General features: G+C 47.9%; 1 protein-coding gene across 3 annotated transcripts; it reads right to left on the bottom strand.

Annotated features, from left to right (window-relative positions):
- Positions 1–3313: 3313 nt before the first annotated feature.
- Positions 3314–10223, bottom strand: LOC110507977 (frizzled-4). 3 transcript variants are annotated; one of them, XM_036965202.1, is made up of 4 exons: positions 9486–10223; positions 7465–7992; positions 5506–5651; positions 3314–5377 (listed from the first exon to the last, which is right to left on the bottom strand). In XM_036965202.1, the coding sequence occupies exons 1-4, from the start codon at positions 9750–9752 to the stop codon at positions 4714–4716; spliced, it is 1605 nt and encodes a 534-aa protein (XP_036821097.1). In that variant the 5' UTR covers positions 9753–10223; the 3' UTR covers positions 3314–4713. The 3 variants fall into 3 exon arrangements, with proteins under 3 accessions (XP_036821097.1, XP_036821098.1, XP_036821099.1); XM_036965203.1 differs by having other exon boundaries at positions 7465–8532; positions 9486–9615; XM_036965204.1 differs by lacking the exon at positions 9486–10223 and adding an exon at positions 8334–9053.
- Between the last annotated feature and the right edge of the window lie 1300 nt (positions 10224–11523).

Here is an 11523-nt window from a genome sequence, read left to right as displayed (position 1 = left end):
TAAAATATGGATATGAACTGAATAGGCCTATGCTTGTCAACAACAGCCAGTGTTTTTATTTTATTATAACCTTTATCCTAATCTGACTAATTTACCTTCAATCTAATTCATTCTAACAATAGCTGATCGGCAATTGCGATATAATTGGTGACCTTGAGCACATTTCATTAGCTAAACATGGCCGTTAACCATTGCATAATAACACTGCTCCAGGTAGGGTACACAAGTGGCACAAATTGATTTGCAATGACTCAGTGATATCGTAATTTTAACATATTTATTGTATAAATGGTAGGCTACAGTAGCCTACATTAGGCTCCCGAGTGGCGCAGTAGTCAAAGGCACTGCATCTCAGTGCTAGAGGCGTCACTACAGACCCTGGTTCGATTCCAGACTCTATCACAACCGGGCGTGATAGGGAGTCCCATATGGCGAAGCACAATTGGCCCAGCGTCGTCCGGGTTAGGGCTTGGCCCAGCGTCGTCCGGGTTAGGGCTTGGCCCAGCGTCATCCGGGTTAGGGCTTGGCCCAGTGTCGTCCGGGTTAGGGTTTGGCCCAGCGTCGTCCGGGTTAGGGCTTGGCCCAGCGTCGTCCGGGTTAGGGCTTGGCCCAGCGTCGTCCGGGTTAGGGCTTGGCCCAGCGTCGTCCGGGTTAGGGCTTGGCCCAGCGTCGTCCGGGTTAGGGCTTGGCCCAGCGTCGTCCGGGTTAGGGCTTGGCCCAGCGTCGTCCGGGTTAGGGCTTGGCCCAGCGTCATCCGGGTTAGGGCTTGGCCCAGCGTCGTCCGGGTTAGGGCTTGGCTGGGGTAGTCCGTCATTGTAAATATTTTCTTCTTAACTGACTTGCCTAGTTAAACAAAGGTTAAATAACATTTATTTGAATTTAATATAAAATTAAAATAAATAGGCTACTTGATGACCAACATATGCAAATGTGTCATTCTCCACATTTAATGTCAGTTTCATTGTGGACTTTTAACCATAACAGAAGCATGCAAGTGAATTCCATATGTCCCATTTCAAAAGTCCACTCTTGCAGCATGCGAGTCGCGAGCATGCGTAAAACCCTTCGAATGATAGGGTTTTATATTAGCAACGTCGACATTAGAATGCAGTTTAAACCACCTCTGAGAGAATGTATCTCATGCCTAAGGTCGTTTTCCTGTGCTTTGTCACCGTTATTTTTGATGCGCATCAGTTCTTGCACGTTAATATGTTTTATGAAAAAAAGGTTGGAAATAGGTGTCTCCATAATGACAATTTAAATAGCCAACCTACAACTGGTAAAAAGTTGTCACGACCTGCGCGTGTGCTGCTCTGTCTCTTCTCACTCACGACGAGACTACGCTGCAGCGCTCAGTCTCAATACACACCTCGCCCTCCTCACCACTCCCTCACTCACTCAGAAATAGGGGCAACCCTGATTGTGTTTGGAGTTTGTCTCAAGGAGGACCGATTTGATTTTTAGGTTGTAGTTACAGCTCTGAAGCTCTAGAGGGCAGCATTGAACAGTGTATTAGCAATGGATTGGCATTAGGTAATGGTCAATTATAAATATATATATATTATTTCACCTTTATTTAACCAGGTAGGCCAGTTGAGAACAAGTTCTCATTTACAAGTGCGACCTGGCCAAGATAAAGCAAAGCAGTGCGACACAGACAACACTGAGTTATACATGTAATGAACAAACATACAGTCATAACACAATATAAAAGTGTATATACAGTGTGTGTAAATTAAGATTAGGGAGGTAAGGCAATAAATAGGCCATAGTGGTGAAATATTTACAATTTAGCATTAACACTGGAGTGATAGATGTGCAGAAGATGAATGTGCAAGTAGAGATACTAAGCTGCTCTGACAGCTGATGCTTAAAGTTAGTGAGGGAGATATGAGTCTCCAGCTTCAGTGATTTTTGCAATTCGTTCCAGTCATTGGCAGCAGAGAACTGGAAGGAAAGGCGGCAAAATGAGGAGTTGGCTTTGGGGATGATCAGTGAAATATACTTGCTGGAGCTACGGGTGGGTGTTGCTATGGTGACCAGTAAGCTGAGATAAGGCGGGTCTTTACCTAGCAAAGACTTATAGATGACCTGGAGCATGTGGGTTTTTGTGACGAATATGAAGCGAGGGCCAGCCGACGAGAGCATACAGGTCACAGTGGTGGGTGGTATATGGGGCTTTGGTGACAAAACAGATGGCACTGTGATAGACTGCATCCAATTTGCTGAGTAGAGTGTTGGAGGCTATTTTGTAAATTACATCGCCGAAGTCAAGGATCGGGAGGATAATCAGTTTTACAAGGGTATGTTTGGCAGCATGAGTGAAGGATACTTTGTTGTGAAATACGGAGCTTATTCTAGATTTCACTTTTGATTGGAGATGCTTAATGTGAGTCTGGAAGGAGAGTTTACAGTCTAACCAGGCACGGTATTTGTAGTTGTCCACATATTCTAGGTCAGAACCGCCCAGAGTAGTGATGCTAGTCGGGCGGGAGGGTGCAGGCAGCGATCGGTTGAAGAGCATGTACTTAGTTTTACTAGCATTTAAATGCAGTTGGAGGCCATGGAAGGAGAGTTGTATGGCATTGAAGCTCGTCTCGAGGTCTGTTAGCACAGTGTCCAAAGAAGGGCCAGATGTATACAGAATGGTGTCGTCTGCGTAGAGGTGGATCGGAGAATCACCAGCGGCAAGAGTGACATCATAGATGTATACAGAGAAAAGAATCGGCCTGAGAATTTAATCCTGTGGCCCCATAGAGACTGCACAGTACCGTCTTTTATTTTTAGGTGGTTATGATAACGTTTAGGACCTTGAGCGTGGCTGAGGTGTATGACCAGCTCGGAAACCAGATTGCATAGCGGAGAAGGTACGGTGGGATTCGAAATGGTCGGTGACCTGTTTGCTAACATGGTATTCGAAGACCTTGGAAAAAAACCAACCTAGTGCGTTAGGGACAGAGAGTAAAAGGAGCAGATTTATGGGCGTGGTACAATCGATTCAGGGCATAATGTACAGACAAGGTTATGGTAGAATGTGAGTACAGTGGAGGTAAACCTATGCGTTGGGTGACGAGAGGTTTCGTCTCTGGAGGCATCAGTTAACCTAGGTGAGGTCTCCGCATGTGTGTGGGGTGGGACTAAAGAGCTATTTAAGGCATTATCCAGCAAATCTGAGTTTATTTTAAATCCAGTTTAGAGTTTGACTTGATGTAGTGCTGATTTAAATCCAGCTATAATGGTATATAATATATTACAATGGTTATAATGGGATTATAAATGGGCCAACATTTACACACAATAATTACAAGTAGAACACCTTTTAAAACCAAAACGCTTTTATTTTTCTTCTGATACAAAAGTATTTTATTTTTATAAACTTTTTTTGTGGTTTTTGATGTATTTTTACAGAGATAAATTAGCATTTCTTATAATACATTTAAAAAACATCAAAACACCTGTTTCTCTTTACAAAAAAGTACTTGATGGAGTTGTGGGGTTGGCAGTACCCAAAGGTCTTAGGTACTATCAGGTTATTAAAATCACACTTCAAAAGGACACTTCCCAAAACACACCTATTCCTCATAGTGTAGTCACTATATGGGGAATGATAGGGCTGCATTTGAGACCTATTACCAGAGGACCTGTACTGGCAACACAGTAGAGATGTCGAGAGACTACAGAGTCCCTCTGTCTCTGTTGTGTGTGTTGTATTTGACTGTTTCTCTGCTGTGTGTGTGTGTGTGTGTTGTATTTGACTGTCTCTCTGCTGTGTGTGTTGTAATGGTTGCAGCTTAATGCAATAATAACTCAGCTGATGCAGCAGATTTGATGGGAGTGGATTGCATAAGGGGCAACTCTATGGGCTGTATGAGTGTCTCTCTCTCTCTCTCTCTCTGTGTGTTTCACTGTTGGTGTATTATAGCATTTGCATAATGTGTTTTGGGGGTTGATTGTCTAACATCATTCATAATAACTCTTAATTCACTTCCAAAACTGGTAAAAAGAAATACAGAAAGAACCTTACACCAGTTCATTACTGACCGCCATTCCTAAGGGTTCCATGAGTGACTGAAGAAGGTCAAGGGTTATAGTTCAGAGTTCATAGTTGAGTGTCTGTTTCCTCATTAAGTAGGTCGGTGGAGGTCAGCTGTGCTGCTTGCTGAGCACTGAGGTAAAGGACATAGGCCTACGTTTCCCAGGTGCCTTAGCTGCAGCACCATAGAGTCAATTCCCTACAAATCCCAGATGCCGTTGCAGTGGCATAGCTTCATAGCCTCCAGAGTGTGGCTGGCTGGGCAGTCCAGCCTCCCGTTCCACATAAGGCATGTTAACCAAGCTACATCCACATCAGCTAGTCATAGTGCATTTCAGTGTGGCTGTAGTTTAGATCTATACATCATCTGGACCATGACTCCAGTGTAAATTCAACCTTTAAAACAACTCTCTGAAGTCAGAAGGTTCTATAGATCAGCCCAGAGCCTGCTGTAGGCTACAGGGTCAGTCTCTTCTCTGGGTTAGTCTGCTAGTAGGGAGAGAACCACAGACAACGTGGGCAAAGGAGACCACTGTCTGCTTAGTGGGGCTATTTATCTGTCTGTCCTTCTCTCTTTCGCTCTCCTACATCAGGTAGTAGCACTAGCAGTGGGTTTGGGGGCAGGTTTGCTTTAAAAAGCCACCCCGTTCCTATCTTCCCCTCTCTCCCTTTCTCTCCCCTCACACCACCGTCTCATTGCCCTTGCCAGGTTTTATCCAGCTGTCCCCCGGTGCCCGCTTGCCCCTCCCTGCCCGACCGTCTCTCCACAGCCGGGCAGAGCAGCGTTGCCAGGTGTGAAGGGTCTTGGCCGACCAGATCCACATGCCCGACGTGATGCCCACCAGCAGAGACATAAAGATCCTCAGCATCTCTGCTGCCACGTATGAGTCCCTGGCACTGGCCCTGAAGTCCCCCCAGTGGGACAGCTGGTAGAGGTAGCAGCCTATCACGGTGGACGCAGGTACCATGTACAGCACAGAGAACACCCCGATCTTCACCATCAGACGCTCCAGCTTGTCCGTCTTGGCCCCGTCCTTCTGCAGGTTGGAGCGGATCTTAAACAGGGCCACCAAGCCGGCGCAGATGAACAGAGTCCCGATGAGGAGGTATGCAGCGAGCGGGGCGACCACGAAACCCGTCACGGCCTCCTGCTGTAGGTTACCTACGTAGCACAGCCCCGTGAGGTCATCAGCATCTACTAGTCGCATGATGAGGATGACGATGGTCTTGATGGCGGGGATTGCCCAGGCTGCTATGTGGAAGTAGGAGCTGTGCATCTCAATGGCCTCGTGACCCCACTTTAACCCTGCAGCCAGGAACCAGGTCAGAGTCAGAATCACCCACCTGGGAGGAGGCAGAGAGACGGGTTAGAGAGCTGGGAGTCCACTGTTCTAACGGTTTCATCCAAATCTATTCCTTACAGTGTAATACTTTTGTCCAGAGTTTGTGCGTGTGTTTGTGTGTGTGCCCACCACAACGAGGAGGCCATGCCAAAGAAGTAGAGCAGGAGGAAGACAATGGCACAGCTAGTACTTTTTAACCCCTCCTGTATCAGAACAGGCACTGCTGCCTCCTCCAGGTCACAGGACACACGCTCCCGACCCAGAGTCAGGCGCACCTACAGGGAAAGACAGAGACACAGGGGTTAGACATGGACCAGGTCATCCAGGAGACCAGGGGTCATCAGGTCATCCAGGAGACATCAGGGGTCATCCAGGATACATCAGGGGTCATCCAGGAGACATCAGGTCATCCAGGAGACCAGGGGTCATCCAGGAGACATCAGGGGTCATCCAGGAGACATCAGGGGTCATCCAGGAGACATCAGGTCATCCAGGAGACCAGGGGTCATCCAGGAGACCAGGGGTCATCAGGTTATCCAGGAGACCAGGGGTCATCCAGGAGACCAGGGGTTATTAGGTCATCCAAGAGACCAGGGGTTATCAGGTCATCCAAGAGACCAGGGGTCATCAGGTCATCCAGGAGACCAGGGGTCATCAGGTCATCCAGGAGACCAGGGGTCATCAGGTCATCCAAGAGACCAGGGGTCATCCAGGAGACCAGGGGTCATCAGGTCATCCAGGAGACCAGGGGTTATCAGGTCATCCAGGAGACCAGGGGTTATCAGGTCATCCAGGAGACCAGGGGTCATCAGGTCATCCAGGAGACCAGGGGTTATCAGGTCATCCAGGAGACCAGGGGTTATCAGGTCATTCAGGAGACCAGGGGTCATCAGGTCATCCAGGAGACCAGGGGTTATCAGGTCATCCAGGAGACCAGGGGTTAACCGGTTCATCCAAGAGACCAGGGGTCATCCAGGAGACCAGGGGTTATCAGGTCATCCAGGAGACCAGGGGTCATCAGGTCATCCAGGAGACCAGGGGTCATCAGGTCATCCAGGAGACCAGGGGTTATCAGGTCATCCAGGAGACCAGGGGTTAACCGGTTCATCCAAGAGACCAGGGGTCATCCAGGAGACCAGGGGTTATCAGGTCATCCAGGAGACCAGGGGTTATCAGGTCATCCAGGAGACCAGGGGTCATCAGGTCATCCAGGAGACCAGGGGTTATCAGGTCATCCAGGAGACCAGGGGTTAACCGGTTCATCCAAGAGACCAGGGGTCATCCAGGAGACCAGGGGTTATCAGGTCATCCAGGAGACCAGGGGTCATCAGGTCATCCAGGAGACCAGGGGTCATCAGGTCATCCAGGAGACCATGGCTGGGTCTACGTACTCTAGCATGTCTTCCTGTCATGTTCTACTTTCCTCATTACCACAGGTAGCTGAAAGGACTGGGCAGGTTTACAACAAACTGCTTCCACCTGTCATATTAGTGATCATGAAGAAGAGGAGGCTAATTTAAACTATTGAGAAACAGCCCAGTGTTTTAAGCATTAGTTTAATCATTTAAGTCAGGGGAAGGAAGGCAACCCTGTTTTTTGTTCCAACTATGCACCCTGTAGGTACAGTATGCCTCCGGTCTTGTATATATTAGGGATTGATTGTTGTATATATGTATATTAGGGGTATGTGAGACAAGGGAGATGCACCTGCCCAAAGTTGTTTATTAGGAAATTGAACTGTACTAATTAGCTAATTTTATGAAACAAACCATTTTGTCCGTCATTGTTTGTTGCCACTACCATTGTGCCTAACCTTACTGCAGCCCCCACCCTTCCCCCTCCAAAAAGACCACAATGGAAATAAGCTTTCAAGCTTTATTGTGTTACCCTTGATTGTATGTGGAGGCGTCACTGGCTGGAACACCCTTATGTATATGTTCTAAAAGTTTCTAAGTAAAATCAATCAGTTCAGTGGTTGCCTAAATTAGAACACACCTGGTCTTCCAGGTCAGTTAAATCAAAACATGAAGCGCCTGCAACACTCCAGTACCAGGCGACCTACCCCTGCTCTAAGTCCTATGTCCTCACCAGGTAGGCCACGCTGTAGAGGTTGGAGCACATGGAGAGGAAGATGATGGGTCTCTCGGGGTAGGAGAAACGTGTTGAGTCCAGGAGGAAGGTGAGGACGGTCAGGGTGGTAGAGAGAAAACACAACACCGCCCACACTGCCATCCACACGTCTGTAAACACCTTGGCCTCGCGCCGGTACAGCCCCGCGTCATACCCACACTGCAGTGCACAGCTGTGGCTCCGCCTCACCCAGGCATACTGGTCTGGCCCGGCCCCCAGGGCCTGGCACTCCTCCTCCTGGGGGGGCAGGGGTCGGACCGGGTGGTAGGGGGCCTCCTCATCCCCCGGACCCTCCATACACATGTGGTTGTGGTCGTTCTGAGGGGGGAACAGGCTGCAGTTGAGCAGCTCTGGCCAGACGAAGCCGAACTCTATTAGGACTGGCAGACACTTCCTCTTGACAGACAGACACATGCTGCCACACGGCCCGATGGGGATGGGAACCTTGTCTGTACACATGGGCACGTACACCGCACACAGGAAGAACTGGAGAGAGAGCGACAGAGGGGTGTTATCTTTGCATATCAATTCATTTCTAAAATAGTTTCTATGATGATTCTGTGTGCATTGCTCTGTCTGCTTTCCCTGTGTTGCATCATGGTCCTTAGTCTGCTTCCTATTCTAATTTCAGACAACTGGAAATGAAAGGAACTGTTGTTTAAGCTTAGTCAGGAAAACCAGCCACTAGGCAGAAAACATTGTGCTGAAACCTTTAGGGATTTCAAAATGATTATTAAAGCTACCACAACAAATAAACAGGTGATTGAATGGTCGGACAGATAATTCCCTGGAGAGATGAATGTCTCAGGGCCACAGGGGCCACCTACCCTGTGGCATTGGAAGCGCTGGGCAGCATTGTGGGTGAGAGACCATACCAGAGACGCTTCTCTCTGTTGGAGCTGTGCTACTGTTCTCTGATCACTAGCTGGACTGGAGAAGGCCTGTTTTCCTCCCTCCGCAGCAGGTAACCTGAGTGCTGCCACTGTTCACGGCCAAGTGTGTGTGTGGATACCTGAGAGATTCTTCCTATTAGAAAAGCAAATGTGCAAGATCTAGTTTCCATTTCCTCGGATGAATGTCTGAGAGTGTGTAAGAAAGAACGAGCCTAATCTGAGGGATGTTTCTGCGCTCAGATGTGAAATGTTGCCATTTCCTATCCGTCACTCCAGATAGCTCACATACCACGCTCACACACTGAACCACAAGAGACAGGCAATCACAACACAAACTCATAATAACCTATAGCATCCAGACAACTACAATGCCGCAATAATCCCACAAAAGCTCTTAAATCAATTAGAATTTGACGAATGGACTGAATGTTTGTTAATATATCTCAATGGTCAGGATAAGGGATGTCCTTCCAGTGGGTTGCTGTGTCTACAGACTATGGAGTGGTAAACCACAGTAAATATCAACAGCACTGGATGTATTCATCCTGACATTTCCATCTAACCACACAAATAACTACACTTAGAAAAAGGCTTCCAAACGGGTTCTGCGGCTGTCCCCGTAGGAGAACCCTTTTTTGGTTCCAGGTAGAACTATTTTGGAACCTTTTGTGGAAAGGGTTCTACCTGGAACCTAAAGAGGTTCTTCAAAGGGTTCTCCTATGGGGACAGCCGAATAACCCTTTTTGGTTCTAGATTGAACCTTTTTTTCCAAGAGTGTGTACTCATTGGTCATTTCAGTCAGGACAATAAAAACCTTATGAAAAAGACAAAATGGGACGGATTTAATTTCCAGCTTCATGGTGGTTCAGGCAGACAAGTGGCCTAACAGAGAGTAGTACTGAGGGCAGTATTGTTGGAGCTGGCCTGGCCCTGTATTATCTCATTGCCCCGTGCTGCTGAACCAAGACTGGCTGCCTCCCTGCGACTCTGTCATGTGCTCTCTTTCCACTATACACTGCCTGCTCAATCACACATCCCAGCCTGAGAACCATCCCAGCCTGTGTGTGTGTGTGTGTGCGTGTGTACCTTCAGTTGGCTGGAGCAGCCATACTGTATGAGTGGTGTGAAGGTGGTGAGTTGGAGCTCGGCGTCTGACTGCAGGACGTTGCCCACCAGGTTGGGCATCTTGGTGACGTTGTAGCCCAGGTCCTGGCACATGGCGATGCGTATCGGGTCGCACGTCATCTCCTCTGTCTCGTCGCCGAATGCACACACCAGACCAATGGATCCTGGACCACACAGCAGCGCGAGGGAGAGCGCTACCGCCGCAAGAGTGCACACAGACCGACTCATTGTTACGAGGGGGGAAAGGTCCAAAGTAATCCCGCTAAGAATCCAAATTGATCAACTAATTGGGTTCCGGGCGTTGCCTGGTAGGCTAGTCCATCGGGTGCTGGGGAAAGATTAGTCCACTTCGGAGTGCGCGGTCAGCGGCTGTTTATATCCGCTCCTGTCCTGGAAGCACAGTTGGTAGCACACTCCGACCCGTCAAGCAAAGTTGGAAACAACGTATCCAACGGCAATAATAAAAGGAACTGTTAGATCCAGATTTTCCAGGCAATTAAAACTCCTGCCTCGCTTTGCAGTGTCTGTTTCGATAGTTCCTTATGTGGTTTCTCACGGACGAGACATCGGAGACATCCCGGAGCCCTGTCCGTTCCAGTTTCCCGGTATAGTAACTCTGTTAGGTCTGCGCTCTATACGCTGTGGTGACAGGTTGCTGGTCGGTCTCTGCGTGTTCTGCCCTCGCGCTTCCGTCCCACTCCGTAAAGAACAAATTCCCGGTCTGTCTCGCGAGGGAAAACCAACCAGCGGCCAGGAGAGGTCTCAGAAGCCAATCAGAAGGCGGAACAGTACTCAAAAGGGCGGGGTTTTATGATGAGGATTTTGCCTGTGGCCCTCTTCTCATGTTAAGAATCAGAGAGCGGACTCAACAGTTCTTCTGACGAAATCCAGAACAGAACTAGTATTTATTTTGGCCTTGGGTCATATTTTTATTGGCCATATTTTTAGAAATAAAAGGCAGTCTCGCTCCTGAAACGGGATAGTTGTATTGGTATTTTTAAATCACTAATGGTCTTAAAAACAGGCTGCATCTCCACCACAGGCTCACATCTTCAGCTCTTCAACTTTAGTGTTCATGACATTCTAATGGATGTAGTCTACAACAGTGGTTCCCAACATTTTTCGGGTTACTGTACCACCAACGGAATTATGCTCTTCCTGGAGTACCCCTGATTTACCCCCTTATGTATATTTGACCAGTAAGCCTATAGTCTAATGAGTCTTCTCAAGTACCCCCTGCGGATAGGCCAAGTACCCCTGGTTGGGAACCACTGGTCTGCAGTAATGCCGCTGCGTTGGATACCTCTAGCCCATTGGACATCCACAGACTAAAGGCTGCATTTGGACTGGAATGTCTAGTCACTATCACCGTGTGTGTTTATGTTGGTGTGATGACCCCTGGGTGGGGAAGCCCCTGATGCTGGTTGAGATATCTCGCATATAGGCATTCTATGCCTGACCAACCTAAACACAGGGGTGGTGGGGGTAGGTTATTGTCTCCTACTTGTAGTTTATTAATATTTACAAGAGATAAAGAAAATAGAATAGAAGAACAGCATAATCAGCAGAGTGAGAGTAGGGGCACTTGGTTTTCCCTAAAGTGATCCTGTTCAGGGGTATTTAGCGTGACAACAGATTGGCTGCAATAAAAACGACCTCCACCCGCTCCCATACTGATGGATCCTCCCAGTAATTAGCTCGAAGGTGGAACAATGGCACACGCACGTTGTAGCTGATGCTTATCAGAGTGGGGGAGAGTGCTGTGTGTTTCTGCAGCGGTGGAAAATACTTACATAAAAATAAACTACTACCTAAGTCGTTTTTTGGGGTGTCTGTACTTTAATTAACTTTTACATTTTTCACTTTTACTTTCACTACATTCCTAAAGAAAATAATGTACTTTTTACTCCATGGTCAACCTTATTGCCTCTGATCTGGCGGACTCACTAAACACAAATGCTTAATTTGTAAATGATGTGTTGTGGTGGTCCCTGGCTAT

The sequence above is a fragment of the Oncorhynchus mykiss genome, chromosome 27 (genome assembly GCF_013265735.2).
Source record: "Oncorhynchus mykiss isolate Arlee chromosome 27, USDA_OmykA_1.1, whole genome shotgun sequence".
Classification (NCBI taxonomy): Eukaryota; Metazoa; Chordata; class Actinopteri; order Salmoniformes; family Salmonidae; genus Oncorhynchus; species Oncorhynchus mykiss.
The sequence above is the reverse complement of the archived record's forward strand: the minus strand, read 5'-3'. Positions and strand labels throughout refer to the sequence as shown.

What these genes read in the sequence shown, in the direction of transcription:
- LOC110507977 (XM_036965202.1), bottom strand. Translation starts at nt 9,752, where the DNA reads ATGAGTCGGTCTGTGTGCACTCTTGCGGCGGTAGCGCTCTCCCTCGCG. An exon ending in GCTGCTCCAGCCAACTGAAG is followed by an intron (nt 7,993 to 9,485) that starts GTACACACGCAC and finishes CTCTCTCTCCAG; the next exon opens with TTCTTCCTGTGTGCGGTGTA. An exon ending in TCTACAGCGTGGCCTACCTG is followed by an intron (nt 5,652 to 7,464) that starts GTGAGGACATAG and finishes CTTTCCCTGTAG; the next exon opens with GTGCGCCTGACTCTGGGTCG.